Source organism: Geotrypetes seraphini, chromosome 4, assembly GCF_902459505.1.
Source record: "Geotrypetes seraphini chromosome 4, aGeoSer1.1, whole genome shotgun sequence".
Taxonomy (NCBI): domain Eukaryota; kingdom Metazoa; phylum Chordata; class Amphibia; order Gymnophiona; family Dermophiidae; genus Geotrypetes; species Geotrypetes seraphini.
In genome coordinates, this window is record NC_047087.1 from 29803694 (window position 1) to 29827906 (window position 24213).

A 24213-nucleotide genomic window follows, 5' to 3' on the forward strand; every position below is an offset into this window, starting at 1 on the left:
AATCTTCTTATTATCATAAACAATGTGATGAAATATTCCCTTCAGTCATTTCTTTAATCACTCTGGACAATTTTTTTTTACGCTCGTGTTCTCTCTTGTTTATGCTAAATTGGCTGCCCTTTATTTTCAGGAAATGGGTTTTCCTGACTGTCACTGAATTCCACCCTCCCTTCCCCCCCTGCTTTTTACAAAACCGTTAGCAAGAGGTTTTTAGTGCCGGCCAGTTTGCTGAATAATCTGCACCGCTCTGAGTCATGGAGTTCCTATGAGAAACGGAGAAGCTCAGAGTATTTAGCTCACCGGCCGGCGCTAAAAACCTCTTCCAGTTTTGCAAATAGGGAGGGGGTGGGGATTAATTTAGTATAGAAGGTGCAAATTTCAAAGGCAACAGTATCATGATGCTAAGGTAGAAAACAATTTTAAATTGTATTTTTCAAAGTTCTTATAATATATGAATATGCAATATACTGTGGCTCTGAAGGTATAAGAATGGTACAGTGGTCATAGAAACATAGAAACATGATGGCAGATGAAGGCCAAATGGTCCATCCAGTCTGCCCATCCACAGCATCCACTATCTTCTCCTCTCCTTATTAGCTAAGGCTCTTTAAATCAGCATTGTGATGTCATAGAACTTTATGGTTATAGAAACATTGTAACAAACAACCAAAATCACTGAGAGAAAAAATTAAATTCAACAACACACAAGGGATTCAAACCAACAAAAGTATAACCACAAAGAATCCACTTGTTAAAAGTACAGTCTAAATTCATACAAAAGCTATGTCAGGGTAAACAAAATCTTCAAAATTTATTACTATATCATCAATTTTCATTTCTAACATCATCAATCATTAAAAAATTACACATACCACACAGACAAACACACACATGAAAAAACAATGAACAGAAAAGACATAAGTCAAAAACAGCAAAGGAGTCGTCGGACGGCTCAGGACTCCACTTGCCTTGGTTTGTCTGCCGAGGTCATTTATATTAAATTGAAGCTTGAACTTACTCCGGACAAGTGACTCATGAACTCTATTATCATCTTATGTTTGCAGTGGACTCCTTTGCTGTTTTTGACTTATGTCTTTTCTATTTATTGTTTTTTCATGTGTGTGTTTGTCTGTGTGTTATGTGTAATTTTTTAATGATTGATGATGTTAGAAATGAAAATTGGTGATATAGTAATAAATTTTGAAGATTTTGTTTAACCTGACATAGCTTTTGTATGAATTTAGACTGTACTTTTAACAAGTGGATTCTTTGTGGTTATAGAAACATTGTAAAATGATGGCAGATAAAGGCCAAATGGCCCATTCAGTCTGCCCATCCACAGTAACCATAATCTCTTTCTCTCAGCTTTCTTGAATTCAGACACAGCTTCTGTCTCCACCACCTCCTCCGGGAGACTGTTCCACGCATCTACCACCCTTTCTGTAAAAAAAGTATTTCCTTAGATTGCTCCTGAGCCTATCACCTTTTAACTTCATCCTATATGCCCTCTCATTCCAGAGCTTCCTTTCAAATGAAAGAGACCCGACTCATGCGCATTTACACCACATAGATATTTAAACGTCTCTCTCATATCTCCCCTCTCCCGCCTTTCCTCCAAAGTCTACAGATTGAGATCTTTAATTCTGTCCCCATACACCTTATGACAAAGACCACCCACCATTTTAGTAGCCTTCCTCTGGACCAACTCCATCCATTTTATATTTTTCTTGAAGTTGCGGCCTCCAGAATTGAACACAATACTCTAAATGAGGTCTCACCAGAGTCTTATATAAGGGCATCAATACTTCCTTTTTCTTATTGGCCATACTTGGACAAAGACATTTTCAACCTTAATGCTCCTGTTAAAACTGACTAACAAATTATAATTCTACATATATACTGTCTAATGCCTACTGATTAACCTAGAATACAACATTTGGATGAATATGATAAGAAAATGAAGAGTCCTGGATGTCTGCTTAGCTTAATAAAGCTTCCTAAATGAAGTATGGTTTGCTCTGTTAAAAGTGGCAGATAGGATAACAGAAAAGTAACAGATGACAGTTGATTTATATTAGAAAGACCTTGGATACTTCATACTATTCATCAAGCACCATAGCAGACAACATAAAGATCACACATTTTTGAGGTCCAACTAATGCAGTATATTCTTTTTTTTTTTTTTTTTGCTGAATGCATATCATTTTGGATATTATTAAAATCCGTACTTTTTTTTTTTGGTGTGGTGAGTGATGTCTGCATAAGCTTTACGCTTTTAAAATAGTGTCAAAAAATGTATTACTTTGCGACCGACAAGGAACAAGACTGCAATGCACAGATACAAGAAGCAATAAACAGATATACGTACTGATCTCTGTAGCAACGATGGTTATGTTGTGCCACACATTTGTTTCTCTGTCTAGTGGTGTCGCCAAAGTGATTTTTCCATCTTCTGCATTTACGTTGAACTGTCTCTCAAGGTCAGTGTGTCGATCAATGGAAAACCTACAAAAAGGGGCATTCTTGTAATTCGCCATAGTTTCAAGTTTCTTAAGCATTTGATATCCCACCTATCATTACATCTTGGCGGTTTCCACAAGAATAAAAATTGTTACAAACATAGGAGGGGTAGGAAAAATAATCATATTAGGACATATATCCCCTCTTTTATGAACGCGTGGCGTGGGTTTTAGCGCCAGTAGCAACTACTCCGACTCTCATAGAATTTCTATGAGCATCGGAGCAGTTACCGCCACCGCTGGTGCTAAAACCCACGCCACGCGTTCATAAAAGAGGGGGGATAATCAGTAGAACAAATTAAAATAGAGACACAAAAGAGGGGAAAGGGAATAAATATAATCAAATTTTAAAAAAAAAAAGTCAAACGGACTTACTCAATAGGGAGGGGACTAGGAAGTTTCTATGATTTTTTTTTTTTGCATTTTATCATACTTTAAACAATCCTTTGAGAAAAGTTATCATGAAATAGATATTCAGCTGATGACGCTCGGCATTTTGCTGGCTGCTGCTAGCTCAGTGGTCTCAAACTCAAACCCTTTGCAGGGCCACATTTTGGATTTGTAGGTATTTGGAGGGCCTCAGAAAAAAATAGTTAATGTCTTATTAAAGAAATAACAATTTTGCATGAGGTAAAACTCTTTATAGTTTATAAATCTTTCCTTTTGACTAAGTCTTAATAATAATAATATTGTCATTTATAGCTAAAGAGACATATGATCAAGAAACTGTTTTATTTTACTTTTGTGAGTATGATAAACATACCAAGGGCCTCAAAATAGTACCTGGCGGGCCGCATGTGGCCCCCGGGCCACGAGTTTGAGACCACTGTGCTAGCTTTATACCTGGTGATTCAGTGCCAGACCATGGCCAGGCTCTGTCATTGAGTATCTAGGCATACATGGCCAGACAAAAAAAATAATCAGTTAAGGTGTCCTTTTGCTAATCTGCAGTAAGCACTAATACATGCATGCCACAGAGTACCAGGCACTACCATCAGATATGCTCAGGAATCCCATGGTAGTTTTGCGCTTGGCGAACACTATACACACATTAAAAAAATAAAACAAAATAATTTTAATGCTGGGGGCTGGTCTGGGGGCAGAGAGTAGGCATGCATGGTTAGCGACATGGGAGCCTTTATTGCCTAGAAAATAGGTGTTGGTAAGGGCTCATGTGCTAATGCAGGGGTAGGGAACTCCGGTCCTCGAGAGCCGTATTCCAGTCGGGTTTTCAGGATTTCCCCAATGAATATGCATGAGATCTGTTTGCATGCACTGCTTTCAATGCATATTCATTGGGGAAATCCTGAAAACCCATCTGGAATACGGCTCTCGAGGACCGGAGTTCCCTACCCCTGTGCTCATGGGTGAATTAGCATGTGGCCATTAAGAGACAAAATGGAAAATGGGGTTATTTTATTACACTTATTATTTTCACAAAGGCCTTCTTTTACAAAGGTGCACTAAGCATTTTAGCGTGCAATTAGTGTGCGCTAAATCACCACGCACGCTAAATGCTAACACATCCATCGGATAACATACATGCGCTAATTTTTAGTGCACGCTATAAAGCATAGCGCATCTAGGTAAAAGAGGCGGAAGGCTTCCTAATCATTAATCACTGGTCAACAAGTATTTTGCTACTGGAGTTCTGATGCCTGTACCTTAACAAGGGCCACCTGCTGACTCTAAATATGAAAAGAGTTTTTGCCTATCACATCCTGTTTTTCAGTTATGCATCAGTTTGTGTTGATATCATTTTCGTCAATAACGCTACTGTGAAGCGCCGGTATTTTACTGTTTCTGCAACACAAAATTGCATTTCAGGACAGCTCATCGATCACATATACCAGTAATTTGAAAGCTTATACTAAAAAGTGATTGCGCTGCTTTTTCTGCCTGTGGATTTTTATATTTTGTTTGGTTTTGTCTAAGATATTACAATAATTATTATGAACAGACGAGGTTGTGTTAACCATCCTAATAATTTCTGTTATGTCTGCAGACAATTTAGTGCACAAGATCAGCAAAAGAATCTGTCCAGCAGACTTCAAACTACATACAAGCATTATTTTGGCTGTAAAGTTGGTGACCGAGATAAAGCGTGGGCACCTCATGCGTGCTACACTGTCTACTATTCCGGATTAACAGCAGGGAACCCAGAAAACGAGTGGGTGATAACACGAGAAACAAATCCCCTTTGCTGTTGATTTATGATAAGTGCCAGGTAATAAGTACTATTAGAATTGTTTGAATCTTATTGATAAAGTATATTTAGGAATGAGATGTGTAAAATAATATTATATTGTATGTATTTAGAGCTGACTGAGAACCCTATATAGTCACAGCTCTTTATGATGCTAGACTAGCGAAACACAGTTCTGTGCCGGGCTGGACTGTGCGTCTTTGCTGTGAACTGCAGTGAAATAAGAATGGGACTACCAAGAGTTGCAGGAGTGTTGAACATTTGGCCAATATTGTGATGGATCAATGTTGAATACAGCATGAACTGACTTTAAGTATTACGTTTTTTACCACGCAGTTTCGAGTGTTTGGGTGATACGGTTCTTGTCTACCATTATAGAAAAATATTTTTTTGAATTGTGAACTGGAATACTTGTATTTTTATACTGTTAAATGATTAATAATAAAAAGAAGTTAAGAAAAATCAATTTGGATATATAGAAATAGCTTCTTTATATTTGCTGTTTATATAATAAATGAGCCTGTGCTAAATGCATACTACTTTATGGTAAGTGCACCATATCAATGCCAATTATTCTCCACTCTCATTCTCCTCATGCCCCACCCAGTTCTGGCCCTTTCAAAAACAGCTTAACACATGACTTCCTGCATGCTAATTGTAAATATACTGTGTAGCCTAGCCTTAAGCTCGTAAATTTGGCAGAAAATGTGGCACCAATTTAAGAACATAAATTAAGAAGGGCAGCTTTTCATTTTCAACTATTAGCTCTAAAGTATACAGTATGGGGCTCATAATTGAAAGAGAAAAATGTCCAGAAACCGGCCTAAGTCGGCACTTGGACGAACATTTCCCAAATATGTCCAAGTGCCGATAATAAAAATGGGTTTTGGACGTATTTCTAAACGAACTAGGCCTTCATAGTGCCGCTGAACGACCAAAGCTAAATTTCGGGAGGAGTGTCGAGTATGGGAGTTGGGTGGGACATGAGCAGACTTAGACTTAGTCGTACAGCATGTATAACCTACAGCCCATGATCGACGGGACTTGGACGTTGTGACTTAAACCATGTAAAACATGGTCTAAGTCACAAAAACCCACCTAAAGTCACCAGATAAGCACTGCAAACACATAAAACAGACCCCCACACACTACCCCAGTGATCACCGACCCCCCCCAATCCCATAAAAATATTAATCACACCTTTAAAATTCAGCATCATCACCTGGCAGCCTGGCATAGGAAAGCCTAGTCATCCTGCATAGAGGTGGCTTATGTAATGTAATGTAATGTAATGTAATTTATTTCTTATATACCGCTACATCCGTTAGGTTCTAAGCGGTTTACAGAAAATATACATTAAGATTAGAAATAAGAAAGGTACTTGAAAAATTCCCTTACTGTCCCGAAGGCTCACAATCTAACTAAAGTACCTGGAGGGTAATAGAGAAGTGAAAAGTAGAGTTAGAGGAAAAATAAAAATAAAATAAACATTTTAACAAGACAGCATTGATCTAAATACTTTGGAAGGTAGAAGAGAGGAGAGAAAGGAATAGAAGCAGAAGGGGGAGCCGTTGAACAGTAGAATTCTGGAGAAATTTAAATGATAGAAATAGAACAAAACAAAGACAAAAGGCAAAACAATAGATAAGATTAAAGATAAATCATAAGCTGGAAAGAAAAATAAAATAAAACTTTGTCTTCAATCCACGGTTTCAGCGTTTATGTTTATGCCATCTTGAGGGTGGGTTAGGGACTCATGGAGAGGAGGACCCATGCCCATAAGCCCCTGTAATCACTGCATTGATACTGAAACATGTGCACTCCTCTATACACCCCCAAAACCCTTTTTTACTGGCATATAAGTGGCTCCTGCAGCCATAAGGGCTATTAGGGTGGTAGATAAGTGGGTCTAGGGGATTCTGGAGGTGGTTTGTGGGGCTCATCATGAACTATAAGGGAGATGTAGTGAGGAGAAGACATGGCACCCTTTTTATGAAGTTCACAGCAGTGCCCTATAAGGTACCCCGCTATTTAGGTGCCATGTCTGGGTGCTTAGTCCATCACTTTGCAGACCCCTCCCACGTCCAATAGGCTTGTTCTAGGCGTTTTTGACTTGGACGAAAAGTTGGACAAAAATGTGGTATAAAGATGGACGATTTAGCGGCTTGGACGATCAGATCAGTAGGACATATAGTTAGACGATTTTCGAAAAAAAAAAAAAAAATTTGGACATATTTTTCGAAAATGTGTCCTACGTTGTTTTTTTACTTTGGACGACTTGTGACTTAGACGTCCCTTTCGATTATGCCCCTCCACATATATAGACATAGTAGATAAAGACAGGTTGTTCACCCTCTCCAAGGTAGGGAGAACAAGAAGACACTCTCTAAAGTTAAAAGGGGATAGATTCCGTACAAACGTAAGGAAGTTCTTTTTCACCCAGAGAGTGGTGGAAAACTGGAATGCTCTTCCGGAGGCTGTTATAGGAGAAAACACCCTTCAGGGACTCAAGACAAAGTTAGACAAGTTCCTGCGGAACTAGAACTTACGCAGGTAGGGCTGGTCTCGGTTAGGGCGCTGGTCTTTGACCTGGGGGCCACCGCGGGTGCGGACTGCTGGGCACGATGGACCACTGGTCTGACCCAGTTCTTATGACATGAATTTTTTGTATAGCAGGGCATCTTACAGAGAAATAGTAAATGAATTCACATTTTCAAGCAAAGTCCTTCCTATTTTAAAGATTAACATCATGAGTTGCATAAAAATCCTTCTTGATCTGACAACTAGTCAGGAGCTTGCAAATGGGCATATACAGGTAAATCCTATGACTTAGATAAAGCATGCTTGGTTAGCAAAAAAATCGCTACAAAACTTGCCCACACACACACACACTACATTAAGCAGAATGATGATTTAAGCTCATCTATAAACCTCCAGAAAACTTTTATATAGATTTAATTTTCATCCGAGGCTCTCTGTACAAACATATTATCCCGCTACCATATATATATATATATATATATATATGTTAGCACTGGCATTAACAATGAGGTCATGTTTACCAAGAAGCATTATATCTTATGACACTGAAAGCAGGGCTGCTTTTTCAATCAGAACTAATAACACTACTTTAATGCCTGACTGTTGCAGAGAAGCATTTATTTTCCTTATAAATTCACTCTCAAGGTATCTGAAAAAAGTGACTTTGATCTGCTGGAAGTCTGAATGAATTTCCTGCACTTTGTAATTATTTAGGATAACCGATATGGTAAGCACCATCCTGAGCCATTTACAAAAGGGGACAGTGTCAGCCATGAGATTTGCGATTGCAAGTCACATATTACTGACACTGTTTTGCACTCATTTATATTTCAGCTTCTAGCTTTAAGTTCTACTAGCTGATCACCCGGTGTTGCCCGAATATTTATTTATATCAATCTTCCGGTATCAGATTGATTTTTACATGTCACCCCCTTCCCCCGATAGTAAGTGATATGTATACCAAGTCTGGTTGAAATCTGTCCATGTGTTTATGGATTAGATAGTAATATCTGTCATTTTCGATAATTTTTACATCACCCCCCTTTCCACCCCGACAGTATTTTCCCCCAGATAATATGTCATATGTATACCAAGTTTGATTGAAATCTGTCCATGCGTTTCAGAGTTATGCTGGAACATACATACACACAAATACATCCAATTATATAGATAGATAGATAGATAGATAGATAGATAGATAGATAGATAGATAGATAGATAGATAGATAGATAGATAGATAGATAGATATAGATATATAAATACATGTGTTCCAAAGCAAAGCAAAAAAAAAAAAAAAAGCCAGCTTCCACAGTGAATCAAAAAAGTGCAAACACACACACAACCCCCTCCCCCCCACACACACACACACAAAACAGTGGAGACAATGATCTTGATTCCAAGCTTCATTCCACATTCTTCATGAGACTGAACGGTTGCTCCAAAGTATTATAGACTTTGTGATTTTCATCCTTCTGGACCCCAGAGGAAGATCTTTCTGATCGAAAAATGGACCGTGTCAGGTCCCCACCACAATCTCTTTCTGTGTACCATTTGTGATGACTGTACCTTATATACAGATCAATCTTATGAAGAACTTGGAATCAAGATCATCGTCTCCACAGCTTTTTGTCTATACAGCGTGTTCCTTCATTTATGATTAGCAGGGGCCTGATATTCAGCCGGTGGGGATCAGCGTTTTAATGACCGCTGCTGGTGTTATACCCAGAAATTGAATGCTGAACCATGCCTGGGCTCCGGCATTGAATTTACGGCATGGTGAGCCAGCTAAAAGACAGATGGTTAACTCTGATATTTGCTATTTAGCTGGTTATGAAGGATAAAGGGTAACAGGGCTCCTTTTACGAAGCCACGTTAGCGGCTTTAGCGCACGCTAACCCCCCCCCCGCGCTAGCTGAAAAACAACCGCCTGCTCAAGAGGAGGCGGTAGCGGCTAGCGTGGCCGGCAAATTAGTGCGCGCTATTACGCGCGTTAAACCGCCAACTCGGCTTTCTTTGGGTGCAATCAAAGCAGTTTACATGTATTATATGCAAAGCAATTTTTCTGTCCCTACTGAATAGTTAGAGAGTGACATGGAAACCATTACCTCAGTGATACCACAGTAATCACTGTGGTAATGGGGACCGTGTGGGGATATTACCTGGTATTATTGATGGAAGGACAACCAGAAACAGGGGGAAAAATGATTAGAAAACTAAAATCACCAGACAAAAATGAGAGGAAAACGATTGTATTTTTAATTTAGGGACTGAAACGTGTCAATATTCTACCGTCAGCAACTTTTGGGTGCCGACCTCTAACTCAACCATACCTGATAGGACTAGAAGTTGCGTCTGGATCACGAGCAGTGACTTGACCGATCACGGCATTAATAGCAGCATTTTCATGAACCTCGAGGAGGTAGGTTGGCGATGAAAAAATGGGCGCTTCGTCGGCATCCTCCACGGTGATTTTTATAGTTGCTGTATCCTTGAACGGTACCCCGCTGAGGAAGCGAGGATCGATATGAACATTGGCCGCTTCCACCTTCAGGGTATACGTTTTCTTGCTCTCAAAGTCCAGTGGCTGTTAAGGATGACAAAGATGAAATGCCTTTCACTAATGACCAAAGAGGAAAGATCAAATTAATGTATTGCTGATGGATGATAGCTAGATACACGTAAGCACACTCAATGCACTTTTAAGTTCAACCACGGAATTTGATTTCCACTCCCCCAAAATCTAACCTCTACAAATTGTGGAGATTTATTGATATCTGTTTATTACATAGCCTCAATCAAGCCAAATGGCATTGTTTTCACTCTGTCCATTCTGTTCTTTTAATTTGAAACCCTGGGGGGGGGGGGAGAGGAAGGGGGCTTGAAATAAAAAGAGTTCACAAATAATGGCAGTTCCTCCACAATAGGGCGCAATACTTAATCAGCATCTTAATCAGTTTTTAAAAATTGTATTCTTTCAATATGTGCACATTATAATATTTCTCCACACAATGCAGATGTTACGGTGCTTATTTTAGAAGTGCTTTGCAGATTTTAGATACACAAAAATTTGCATCAGTTACTGTATACACTGCATAAAGATCTACTGTATTTTTCGCTCCATAAGATTCACTTTCCCCCCAAAAGTGGGTGGAAAAAAGGGTGCATCCTATGGAGCGAATACCCAACCTCTCCCCCCCCCTGCCCACCCCTCGCCCGCTGCCGCCACTGCAGCTACTAGTGGCGCACTGCAAGTAGAGGAAGGGAAGGGCCAAGCGGGTGCAGCAATTACACACCGTTGGCCCAGAAGCCTTACCCCTGACATCAATTCTGACGTCGGCCAGAAGGGCTAGGCCAGCCAATGGCTGGCCCGGACCTTCTCTCCAACGTCAGAATTGACATCGGGGGTAAGGCTTCTGGGCCGGCGGTGTACAATAGCTGCACCCGCCTGGCCCTTCCCAGCAATTGTTTTTGTTTGTCGGGGGTGAAAAGCCACTGTAGGGGGTGAAGAGCCGCTGGGTCCCGCTGATCCCTTGCTCTCGGCCGCTCTCGGTGCTGCTTTAGCCAGGAGTTCCCCCCTACCGCTGCTGCTTCATGAACATGTTCTCACAGCAGCAGCAGCGGAAGGCAATTTAAACCAGCGGGTGGGCGGATCGGCTTGGGGGGGCCGGAAGAGGACAGGCTGGAAAGTAGTGAGGGAAACATAGGGAGAGTGGAAGGGACAATTGCTGTGCCTGAGTGGGGAAGGAAGAGGACAAAGGTAGTGAGGGGAACATAGGAGGGAGAGAAGAGGGGACAATTGTTGGGTCTGAGTTGGGGGGGGAGAGGACAAAGGCTGGAAGGCAGAGAGGAGAACATAGGAGGGAGGGAGGAAGGGACAATTGTTGGGTCTGAGAAAAGAAAGAAAGAAAGAGACAACAAAGGTAGGAAAAATTATTTTATTTTCAATTTAGTGATCAAAATGTGTCAGTTTGGAGAATTTATATCTGCTGTCTATATTTTGCCCTATATTTGTCTATTTTTTCTATAGTTGTTCTATAGTTTCTATAGTTGTTCTATAGTTGTCTATTTTTCTATAGTTCTATACTGAGATGACATTGCATATTTTAAAAAGTCATCTGTCTTGACATCTGTACCCTGTCCCTGCCCGCCCTGTGCCCTGTCCCAGCCTACCACTAGACAACCAGAGGGAGGACAGGGTGCAGAGCCTGGCAGGGAAAATTTGGTTCAGAATGTTTTTTTTTTCTTGTTTTCATCCTCTAAATTTAGGGTGCGTCTTATGGTCAGGTGTGTCTTATGGAGCAAAAAAATACGGTAAATCTAGATTTTACAAAGTGACATCTAAAATGTTAACTTAGATTGCGAGCCCACCAGGGACAGAAAAATTATCTGCATATATGTAAACTGCTTTGATTGACCCTTTACCCTAAAATGTCCATATGGAAAGGAGATGAGGTTGAGCTGAATCTTAGGTAGCATTAAAGGAGGCTTTACAAATGATAATATAGTCCCTATTTCAAAGGGAGAATACACATCTACATTCAAAAGAATCAATATTGCGATTTAGGCCTGCTACCTGAGACATCTAGGCTTTAGAGAAGTGATCTTATTGAGCAGTGCTTTTCTGCAGGGATTAGAGAAAGTCAAACCCATAATCCCCCAGAATTTAATGTACCCCCCCCAGCAAAGCTGTCAAGAAATTATTGGGAAAATAAATGTTTATCTCCTAGATTCTATATATGGAGTCCAGATCATGAGAGGCACACACAAACTAATTGATTAATGAATCATTAATTAGAAACAATTGACCGCTAGCAATTGATTATTAACATTCATTGATGTCGTGCGCTATTGCATAATGCTTGGCACCCAGATCCCATAGCCCACAATGCAAAAGAGAGCAAGGTCATGGGAGGGGCACAGGCATGTTAGGGGCATACTTGAAAAGTCGTGTGCATTAATAAAGAATAATGGGTCAACGCATCCAACTTGGGCACCAGCATTTATACCAGATTCCAGCAGGCATACACCTGGCACCCTGTTTCCCCGAAAATAAGACCTATCCTGAAAATAAGCCCTAGAATGATTTTTAAAGATGCTCCTAATACAAGCCCTATACCCAAAATAAGCCTCCAAAGCCTCCTCCTCCCCAGAATGTCCCCGACACTCCCTGACTCCATCCCTGACACTAGTGCTGCCTGATTAGATGAAAAAATTGGACTTGTGAATTCAGCAACCCCCACCCCTGCTGCTTTAGGAGGCCTCGGAGAGGAGGTATGTCAGTCTCATGGTGGGAGGGTCGGTGGGGTTCTGCAGCACAAGGGGATGGGTGAGAGGGGAGGAATGATGCTGCACATGGGGAGGGAGAGAAAGGAAAGAGGAAGAATTGGGGTAGAGGAAAGGAAGGGAGAGATGACTGTTGTACATGAAAATAAGACATCCCCAAAAATAAGCCTTAGTGTGTTTGTTTGTTTTTTTTGGACCCAAAATGTATATAAGACACTGTCTTATTTTCGGGGAAACATGGCACACTTTGCGCCGGGATCCACATCAAAATTTTAGGCATGAGGTTTTTACACCAAGTTTTATTAGGATTTTAAATACTGCCTATCAAGGTTATCTAAGCGGTTTTACAATCAGGTAATCAAGCATTTTTCCCTAGCTGTCCCGGTGGGCTTAGAATCTATCTAATGTACCTGGGGCTATGGGGCATGAAGTGACTTGCCCAAGGTCACAAGGAGCAGCACGGGGTTTGAACCCACAACCCCAGGGTGCTGAGGCTGTAGCTTCAACCACTGCGCCACACCCTCCTCCAACTGAAACCTGATATAATTGCCTGTGCCTAACTTAGATCAGACGTATTCTGTAACACTATACAAAAAAACGCTGGAATGTTCATAACCCACCCATGCACCTCCCCGCACATCTTTATAAAATACTAGCTGATGCCCCGGCGTTGCACGGGTATTTAATTATAGCAATAACACTGTAAATGGATTTAAATAAAGATACTTTATAGTGGTGAATGAAATAATTTTGTTACAGCTTTATAAAAAGTAAAATATTCAAAGTATAATGTGAAATATTTGACAAAATGAATACAATACAACTAACACAAAACTTGATTATAAAAAACATTTTTAGTTTCACCTCCAGGAGCAAGAACATATACATTCTTGGGTGAACCCACCCTTCCCACGTGTGCAGGTGGGCCGCGAGACCCCCAGAACATATCACCCCAGGTAGTGAGGGATCGGCATACCAAGTTTCGTTCAAATCGGGCAAGGCGTTTTTGCGTTGGCAGCTGTTTTACATTTTTTCCATTGACATGAATGGGTGAAATCTGATTTTATGTTTGTAGCTCCGCCCACATATGCAGGTGGGCCGTGAGACCCCCAGAACATATCACCCCAGGTAGTGAGGGATCCGCACACCAAGTTTCATTCAAATCGGGCAAGCCGGTTATGCGGAGGCAGTTTTTACATTGACATGAATGGGTGAAATCAGATTTTCTGTTTGTAGCTCCGCCCAGGTGTGCAGGTTGGCCGTGATACCCCCAGAACATATCACCCCAGGTAGTGAGGGATCTGCATACCAAGTTTCGTTCAAATCGGGCAAGCCGTTTTTGCGTTGGCAGCTGTTTTACATTTTTTCCATTGACATGAATGGGTGAAATCTGATTTTATGTTTGTAGCTCCGCCCACATGTGCAGGTGGGCCGTGAGACCCCCCAGAACATATCACCCCAGGTAGTGAGGGATCAGCATACCAAGTTTCGTTCAAATCGGGCAAGCCGTTTTTGCGTTGGCAGCTCTTTACATTTTTTCCATTGACATGAATGGGTGAAATCCGATTATCTGTTTGTAGCTCCGCCCACGTGTTCAGGTGGGCCGCGAGACCCCCAGAACATATCATCCCGGGTAGTGAGGGATCTGCATACCAAGTTTTGTTCAAATCGGTCAAGCCGTTTTTGCGTGATCGCGGCACATACACACATACATCCGATTTTATATATATAGATGCCTAAAGGATCCATGTGTAAATGATATTTATTGCCGTTTAGTTCCAATCATTGATTGTTATTGCCAGTTACTGGCACCGATAGGCTTGCTATTCAATTAAGTTGCACATGCAAATTAGAAACACACATAAATTTGCAAGTGAAACTTAAAGCGCCATAATACTTGTCTAGAATCCAGGAAAGCATGTGTTAAAAGACAAAAACTTGCTTTATTTGCCCTTAACTCAAATTAGTTTATCTCAACACATGCTACAAAATAATAGAAACAGAGAAACATCCACAGCATTTACTATCTCCTCTTCTCCCTATAGGCTAAGGGGCTCATAATCGAAAGAGAAAAAACTTCCAAAAACCGGCCTAAGTCGGCACTAAGACGAACATTTCTCAAAAACATCCAAGCGCCGATAATAAAACCGGGTTTTGGACGTATTTAAAAAATGACCTAGGCCTTCATAGTGCCGCTCAATGTCCAAAGCTAAACGGGGCGTTTCAGGAGGCGTGTCGAAGGCGGGAGTTGGTCGGGACGTGGGCCGGCTTAGACTTAGTCGTACAGCATTTATAACCGAAAGTTTCACAACAGAGTCTAGACGGAACTTGGATGTTGTGACTTAGATTATGTAAAATATGGTCTAAGTCACAAAAACCCACCTAAACTCACCAGATAAGCCCTGAAAACACATAACACAGACCCCCCACACACTACCCCAGTGATCACCAACCCCTCCCCACCCCCATAAAAATTTTATTCACAACTTTAAATTTCAGCCTCCAGACCATCATCACCTGGCCACTTGGCATAGGAAAGCCTAGTTGTCCAGCCTAGAGGCAGCTTAAGTCATCTTGGGGGTGGGTTAAGGACCCATAGAGAGGAGGACCTATGCCCATAAGCCCCTGTAATCACTGCATTGATACTGAAACATGTGCACTGCCCTATACACTCCCAAAACCCTTTCTTACTAGCATATAAGTGGCTCCTGCAGCCATACGGGTTATTGGGGTGGTAGATAAGTGGGTCTAGGAGATTCTGGAGGTGGTTTGGGGGGGCTCACCGTCACCTATAAGGATGTTGTAGGGAGGAGAAGACATGGCACCCTTTCTGTGAAGTTCACAGCAGTGCCCTGTAAGGTACCCCACTATTTAGGTGGCATGTCTGGGTGTGCAGTCCATCACTTTGCAGACCCCTTTTTTGACTTGGACAGAAAGTTGGTCGGAAATGTGGTATAAAGATGGACGATTTAGCGGCTTTAACGATCAGATCATCAGGACGTATAATTAGACGATTTTCGAAAGTAAAAAAAAGTTGGACGTATCTTTCGAAAATGTGTCTTAGGCTCTTTTTAACTTTGGACTACTTGCGAGATGGACGTAAACAGACTTAGACGTCCCTTTCGATTATGCCCCTCCACAGCTCTTTACACCTCCATTATGAGTTCATAGAACTTGATGATTATAATTACATAGTAATATGACAGATAAAGGCCAAATGGTCCATCCAGTCTGCCCATCCACAGCATTGACTATCTCCTAAACTCCGTAAGAGATCCTACGTATCTGTCCTATGCTTTCTTACATTTAGACAGAGTCTGTGTCTCCATTATCTCTACCAAGGGACTATTCCTTGCATCTACCACACTTTCTGTTAAAAAAAAAAAAAAAAAGTATTTCCTTAGATAATTCTGAGCCTATCACATTTTAACTTCATCCTATGCCCTCTCATTCAGGAGTTTTCCTCCATTCCCTCACCTCCTGTACTTTAATACCACAGAGTTATTTAAATATCTCTATCATATACCCTCTCCCTCACCTTTCTTCCAGACAATACATATTGAGGTCTTTAAGTCTGTCCCCACAGGCTTTATGACAAAGACCACTAACCAATTTTCTAACAGCCCTCTGGACTGACTCCATCCTATTTTACTTTTTTACAGAAAGGGTGATAGATGTGTGGAACAGTCTCCTGGAAGAGGTGGTGGAGACAGAGACTGTGTCTGAATTCAAGAGGGCCTAGGATAGGCATATGGGATCTCTCGGAGAGAGAAAGAGATAATGGTTACTGCGGATGGGCAGCTCTATGACCTCACAATGCAGGTGCACAGAGCCTTAGCCTATAGGAAGAGGAGATGCAAATGTTAAGAGCCTTAGCCAATAGGGAGAGAAAGAGATAATGGTTACTGCGGATGGGCTATTTGGTCTTTATCTGCTGTCATGTTTCTATTTATATAAGAACATAAGAATTGCCATATTGGGACAGACCAAAGGTCCATTAAGCCCAGTATCCTGTTTCCAATAGTGGCCAACCCAGGTTCAAAGTATCTAGCTAGATCCCAAGTTGTAAAACAGATTTTATGTTGCTTATCCTAGGAATAAGCATAATATAATAATAATAATAACAGTTTATATACCGCAGGACCGTGAAGTTCTATGCGGTTTACAATGGTTAGAAATGTTACAGATTGAGTGAATAAGCAAAGTTACAGATTGAATGAATAAACAAAGTACAGATTTAGCGACAGGTGGTTCTTGCGCTCGGTTGTTAAGGACTAAGATTGAATGGGTTGGTCTCCTAAGTATTTCAGGAATAGATGTGTTTTCAGGCGTTTCCTGAATTCTCCATAGGTAGTAGGCACAAGCAATTGTTCAAGGTCTTTACCCCATAATGCTGCTTGATGTGCGAGAAGATGTTGATGATGACTTTTAAATTTACAACCTCTATATATTTCCCCAAGCCATCGCAATAATGGCCCATAGACTTCTCTTTTAGCAAATTATCTAAGCCCCTTTTAAACCTTGCTAAGCTAACTGATTTCAATACATTCTCGGACATCAAATTCCGGAATTTAATTACATGCTGTGTAAAGAAATATTTTCTCCAGTTTGTTTTAAATCTACCACTTAGTATCTTCATCACATGCCCCATAGTCCTAGTATTTTTGGAAAGAGTGAACAAGCAATTCACATCTACCCTTTCCACTCCACTTATTATTTTATAGACCTCTGTCATATCACCCCTGAGTCATCTCTTCTCCAAGCTGAAGAGCCCTAGCTGCTTTAGCCTTTCCTCAAAAGGTAGGTCATCTCAAATCTTTTATTTTTTGTCGCCCTTCTCTGTACCATTTTGAAGGTGTGGGCTTCACAACTGCCCGCAGTATTCCAAATGGGACCTCACCAGAGACTTACACAGTACACCTCCTTTTTTCTACTGGTCATTCCTCTCCTTATGCGCCCAAGTATCTTCCTGACTTTGACTGTCGTCTTTTCTACTTGTTTTGCCACTTTAAGATCATCAAACACAATTTCACCCAAACCCTGCTCTTTCTTCAAAAACAGAAATACTTTTAAGAACATAAGAACATAAGAAGTTGCCTCCGCTGAGGCAGACCATAGGTCCATCCTGCTCAGCGGTCCGCTCCCGCGGCGGCCCATCAGGCCCATTGACTGAGCAATGGTCTATACCTATCTATACCCCCCAATCCCTTTTTCTTCTAGGAATCTATCCAAACCTTCTTTGAAACCATTTAGTGTTTTCTTGTCTACAACAGCCTCTGGGAGCGCGTTCCATGTATCTACCACCCTCTGAGTGAAAAAGTACTTCCTAGCGTTTGTTCTAAACCTGTCCCCTTTCAATTTCCCCCAATGCCCCCTTGTGCTTGTGGTGCCCCTTAATTTGAAAAATCTGTCCCTGTCTACTTTTTCTATGCCCTTCAGGATCTTGAAGGTTTCTATCATGTCTCCTCTAAGTCTTCGCTTCTCCAGGGAGAAAAGTCCCAACTGCTTCAATCTGTCGGTATATGGGAGATTTTCCATTCCCCTTATCAGTTTGGTTGCTCTTCTTTGTACTCCCTCAAGTACCGCCATGTCTTTCTTGAGGTACGGCGACCAGTACTGGACACAGTACTCCAGATGCGGCCTATACTATACTGTTCTCTTGGATTTTTGCAGCCCAAGTGCATGACTCTGCATTTCTTAGCATTAAATCTTAGTTGCCAATTATCTGTCAATTCTTCAAGCTTCATCAGATCCCGCCACATATCATCCACACCCTCCAGAGTGTTAACCCTAATAAAGAGTTTGGTATCATCTGCATAAAAATGAACTTTACCAAACAGACCTTCCACAATATCACTCACAAAGATGTTAAAAAAGAACCAGCCCAAGGACATAGCTCGGTGGTGCTCCGCTAGATTCATTCTTTACCTCCGAGCAAACTCAATTTACCATTGTCCTTTGTTTCCTTCCACTTAACTAATTTTTAATCTAGTCCATCACTTTAGATCCATACCGAGGGCACTCAGTTTATTTATCAACCACCTATGTGGAACCGTGTCAAAAGCTTTGCTAAAATCCAAGTACACCATATCTAGCGCCTCTCCCATATCCATCTGTTTAGTCACCCAGACAAAGAAATCAATCAGATTTGTCTGACACGTTTTGCCTCTTGTAAAACCTTGCTGCCTTGAGTCCTGCAGTCTACTTGATTCCAGAAATCTCACTATCCTCTCCTTAAAAATAATTTCCATTAGTTTACTCACTACGTAGGTCAGACTAATTGGTCTGTAACTCCCAACCTCCTCCTTACTTCCGCCCTTCTCCAGTCCTCCAGGACCACTCTAGACTCTAAAGAAACATTTAAAAAAGGAGACAACAAACCCACCAGAACCTCTCTGAGTGAGATGCAAAGCATCAAATTTATGTAAAGCCACCTCCATATTAGGCAAATTGAATAAAACAGCTTGTGTTGAACTTCCCCGAGCTTCAATATTTGTGGGAAAAACAATGCCAGCTTTCAGCCTATGCTTCTGGAAATGAAAAATAATGCAGGCTTCAAGGCTGATTGCAAGTTGTATTATGGGAGTTAGTGACGCTCCCTGGTAAGCCATGGTAACACACAATGCTTTACCATGGCTTGGTAACTTCCCAATCAAAATGTATCTAAGGGGTCAATATTCCGATCAATTTAACCAGCCAGAAATGGCTCCTGGCTGGTTAACTGGTTAGTGCCACTGAATATCACCACAGACTGCTAAAGTGAAAGCCGGCTCTTTTGTGGGCTGTCCAGGACAGAGTCAGCACTTATGCGGTTGCACATGGATCTTCAGCATTTAACCACCTAAGAGAATTGTGAAAAAATTGCAAGAGGACCTTGTGAGGGTTCATAGACAACGGCGTGAAAGACAAAAGTGCGCGCCGACAATTGAGCGCAGCGTGCGCCGCCGCACCGCTCTAAATTACTGTTTTTAGGGGCTCCGACGGGGGGTTTTGTTGGGGGACCCCCCCAGTTTACTTAATAGACATTGCGCCGGCGTTATGGGGGGTTTGGGGGGTTGTAACCCTCCACATTTTACTGTAAACTGAACTTTTTCCCTAAAAACAGGGAAAAAGTGAAGTTTTCAGTAAAATGTGGGGGGTTACAACCCCCCACACCCCCCATAACGCCCCCACAACGCGGCGCAATGTCTATTAAGTAAAGTGGGAGGGGTTCTCCCCCCATTCCCCCCCACACACCCCTGTCGGAGCCCTAAAAACAGTAATTTAGAGTTGCGCGGCGGCGCACGCTGCGCTCAATTGTCTGGGCGCGCCTTTGTCCCGGCGCGCTTTTGACCTGACACCCCTTGTGAGACCAGGAGACTGGGCATCAAAATGACGGATGATGCTTAATGTGAGCAAGCGCAATGTGGTGCATTTGGGAAGACAGGAACCCAATCTAGAGCTATGTGATGCTGGGTTCCACGTTAGGAGTCACTGTCCAGGAAAAGGATCTAGGCGTCGTCGTTGAGGATACGTTGAAAGCCTCAGCTCAATGTGCGGTGGCGGCTAAGAAAGTAAATAGAACGTTAGGAATTATCAGAAAAGGAATGGAAAGCAAAGCTGAAAATGTTATAACGCCCTTGTATCACTCCATGGTATGACCGCACCTCTAATACAGCGTTGGGAATTCTGGTCACCGTACCTCAAAAAAAAAGATGTAGCAGAATTAGAAAAGGTACAGAGAAGGATGACTAACAGTTAAATAAGGGATTGGATGACCAGTGGTGTAGCGAGGGTGAGAGGTGCATGGGAGATACCCCTCCCCCACCCTCTTTTCTGCCCCACCCACGCCCATCTGCTCCTTTCCTGCCCTCTCCTGCCGCTTGTGTGTGCTCTTGTTCCCACATACCTCTTTAACATTCCCACCGCAAGTAGCAATCCAAACCTGCTGTTCACACCAGCATTGGCTCTTCCTATGATGCCACTTCCTAGTTGTGGGTCCAGGAAGTGATGTCAGAGGAATAGCCGATGCTGGTGTGAGCAACAGGTTGAGGGTTGCTTGCGCTCGAAGCGTTAAAGAGGTATGGGAAGGGGCCATGCATGCGAGGTAGTGAGGGGTGGGGAAGGATCGGGGGTCATAGAGCAGGACGGGTGCTGGTGCCCCCACCAAGATAGCGTCCGGGTTGGACCCCCCCCCCCACTGGGGATAATTTCCCTATGAAGAAAGGTTACAGAGGTTAGGGTTCTTCCTCATGGAGAAGTGATGGCTCAAGGGTGATAGGATAGAGGCCTATAGAATGAGTGGAGTGGAAAGGGTAGGTGTGAACCATTTGTTTACTCTCTCCAAAAATACTAGGACTAGGGGACATGTGATGAAGCTACTAAGGAGTAGTTTTAAAACAGGCTAGAGAAAATATTGTTTTTCACACAAAGTGTAATTAAACTCTGGAATTTGTTGCCAGAGAATGTGGTGAAATTAGCTTAGCAGGGTTTAAAAAAAGGTTTGAATAATTTCCTAAAAGAGAAGTCCATATACCATTATTAAGATAGCTTGGGGAAATCCACTGCTTATTTCTAGGATAAGCAGTATAAAATCTGTTTCACTACTTGGGATCTAACTAGGTACTTGGGACCTGGGTTGGCCACTGTTGGAAACAGGATACTGGGCTTGATGGACCTTCGGTCTGTCCCAGTGTGGCAATTCTTATGCTCTTTTTTTCTTAAGAGGCCAAATTGGACCACATGAAACTCAGTTCTAGATTTATGCAGTGCTGCTTAGGTGGTTAATTGCTGAATATCATATTAAACTGCATAAGACAGTGGTTTTCAACCCAGTTCTCAGGGACCACCTGGCTAATCAGGTTCCCTAACATCCACAATGAATATTCATGGAAGAGATTTGCAAGCACTGTGTTCTTGGTATGCAAATCTCTCTTATGCATGCATATTCACTGTGCACATCCTAAAAACTCGACTGGCCAGGTAGTCCCTGAGGATTGGGTTGAAAACCACTAGCGTAAAAGCTAGCTGGCTGCATAAACCTAGATATTTAATGCCAGTGCCTGGACATGGTCGACATTAGAGAATGACACAAGGACAAATTTTTCCTCATCCCCACGGAAACTCATTTTCCCATCCCGTCCCATTCTTTTCCTGTCCCTGCCCCATTCCTGCAAGCTCTGTCCTCATCTGCACAAGCCTCAAACACTTTAAAATCCTAAGTAGCAACATTCTAGAGCTCAGATTGTGATGTCATAATGCCTCATTCCACCAATGCCTAAGCTCTGTTCTCATCTGCACAAGCCTCAAACACTTTAAAATCATAAGTAGCAACATTCTAGAGCTCAGATTGTGATGTCATAATGCCTCATTCCACCAATGCCTAAGCTCCGTCCTCATCTGCACAAGCCTCAAACACTTTAAAATCCTAAGTAGCAACATTCTAGAGCTCAGACTGTGATGTCATAATGCCTCATTCCACCAATGCCTAATCTCCGTCCTCATCTGCACAAGCCTCAAACAGTTTAAAATCATAAGTGTTCAAGATTTGTGCGGTTAAAGCTGAGCTTATAGGAAAGCGGCAGGAACGGGACAACAAAGTTAAGTTCCTGCGGGGACGGGTAAAAATATGCCCCCATGTCATTCTCTAGTTCAGTGATTCCCAACCCTGTCCTGGAGGAACACCAGGCCAATCGGGTTTTCAGGCTAGCCCTAATGAATATGCATGAGAGAGATTTGCATATGATGGAAGTGATAGGCATGCAAATTTGCTTCATGCATATTCATTAGGGCTAGCCTGAAAACCCAATTGGCCTGGTGTTCCTCCAGGACAGGGTTGGGAACCACTGCTCTAGTTGACATCAAATATCCAGAAAGAATGTTGACAGTAGGTATAAAAATGATCGTCAGCTAAATAACCTAATTCATTTCTCTGTATGTGTCTGAGAGAGAGAGAGAAAAAAAAAAAAGTTGTTAATCAAGCTTTATAAACATAAACATGATTTCACTTTTTAATGGAAACAATGAGGCATGTAAAAATATCTGACATGGAAACATTTGTTGGAGTGTGAAAAAATATAAAGAATGAAAGACGGTAACAGAGCTTCATTCAGTTGTTTTGAATGAAATGAAACAAGATCTAGCATTTTCTAATACGCAAATGTATATTCTATTTACTATTGTCTCCAGGCACTCATCCTGACCTCTTAGCACTCTGCTCTCTGCATCTGTGATTCTGTTGCCCACATAGATTCAGCTTTCCAATATGCAAATGCGAAAAGCTTTAAATACCTAGATTTGCATGAGAAAACTCCATGGGACAACAATGAGACTATGGGATCAAGCATCTCAAATGCAAATCTAAACAAAATTCTAAAAAAAAAGAGTGTCGATGCATATTTTGAAAGGCTGATGTTGTTTTCAAAGAAATGATTTTATTCCTATTTGTACATTAATATTTGTTACAGTGTTTTATTGCTGATTACATTGAACATAAAAGCTCATCCGTAAGGACAAATGTCCTATGAAAAAAGTAGCTATGACTGTCTATGACCCAGAGAATTGGGTAGAGGGAGTGCACTAGATGTGGTGTATTTAGATTTTAGCAAAGCCTTTGACAGTGTACCACACAGACGTCTAAAAAATAAACTGAGTGATCTTGGGATGGGTCAGGAACTGGTTAAGTGGAAAACGACAGAGGGTAGTGGTCAATGGAAATTGCTCTGAGGAAAGGGATGTTACCAGTGGTGTGCCTCAAGGTTCTGTTCTTGGGCCTGTTCTTTTTAAAAAAAAATGTATAAGTGATATTTCTGAATGGCTGTCAGGTAAGATAGAAACATAGAAACGTGTAGAGCAGGGGTGCCCAACACGTCGATCGCGATCGACCAGTAGCTCAGGAAGGCAACGTGAGTCGATCGCGGAGCCCATCCCGGGCTCCGTGATAGACTCGTGTTGCCGTCCTGATCTACCGGGCCGATCAGCCTTCCTCTCCAGTGTTCTCTCTAGGGCCTTTTAGCTGGGCGGTCCGCCCAGCTGTCATCTGCTGCTGCCGCCGCTGCTGAACATAAAAAAAAAACAAAAAAAAACCGGCTTGGAGATTTCAGCCCGTAGCGAACTTATGCATGGCTCTAACGTGTGCGTGCCGGCTTCCCTTCTCTTCCCTCCGAAACCGGAAGTTATGTCCGGGGGGGAGGGGAGAAGAGAAGCCGGCACGCACATGTTGAGAGCCCTGAAGCAAGCGTTTGCTATGGGCTAAGGCAGGAGACAGGTTAGTGAAGCATTTGCTCTTCTTGTTGCCGGGTCCTGCCTACTTTCTGTTTCCGCGAAGGCAGGACCCGGCAGCATTTCCCCCAATAGGTCGATCGCGATCTTGGGCCAATCAGCCTTCCTCTCCCCGACGGCAGAATTGAAGTCGGGGAGAGGAATGCTGTACTGCGAAGCAGGAAGAGCTTGGGGCGGCATCGGCTTTCGGGCCTGTTATTGGTGGCGGTTTGGGGCCTGTTATTGGTGGCGGTTTGGGTCCTGGTCCCCGATGGCAGTGGCTTGGGGGAGGGCAGGGAGAAAGAAAGAAAAAAGGCAGGCAGGGAGACAGAAGGAAAAAAGAGAAACAGAAAAAAAAGAAAGGGAGGCAGAGAGAAAGAAAGGGCAGGGAGAGAGGAAGGAAAAGTTGGGGGAGGGAACGAGGT

At 42.2% G+C, this 24213-nt stretch overlaps 1 protein-coding gene across 1 annotated transcript in view; it reads right to left on the reverse strand.

The window, feature by feature from the left end:
- LOC117359637 (cadherin-8) overlaps nt 1-24213 on the reverse strand; it is a 469702-nt gene that overhangs the window by 171627 nt on the left and 273862 nt on the right. Inside the window, exons 6-7 of the mRNA XM_033942802.1 lie at nt 9598-9851; nt 2369-2505 (exon numbers count right to left, since the gene is read on the reverse strand). Of these exons, the coding sequence (XP_033798693.1) occupies nt 2369-2505; nt 9598-9851 (391 nt within the window). The remainder of the gene's footprint in view (nt 1-2368; nt 2506-9597; nt 9852-24213) is intronic.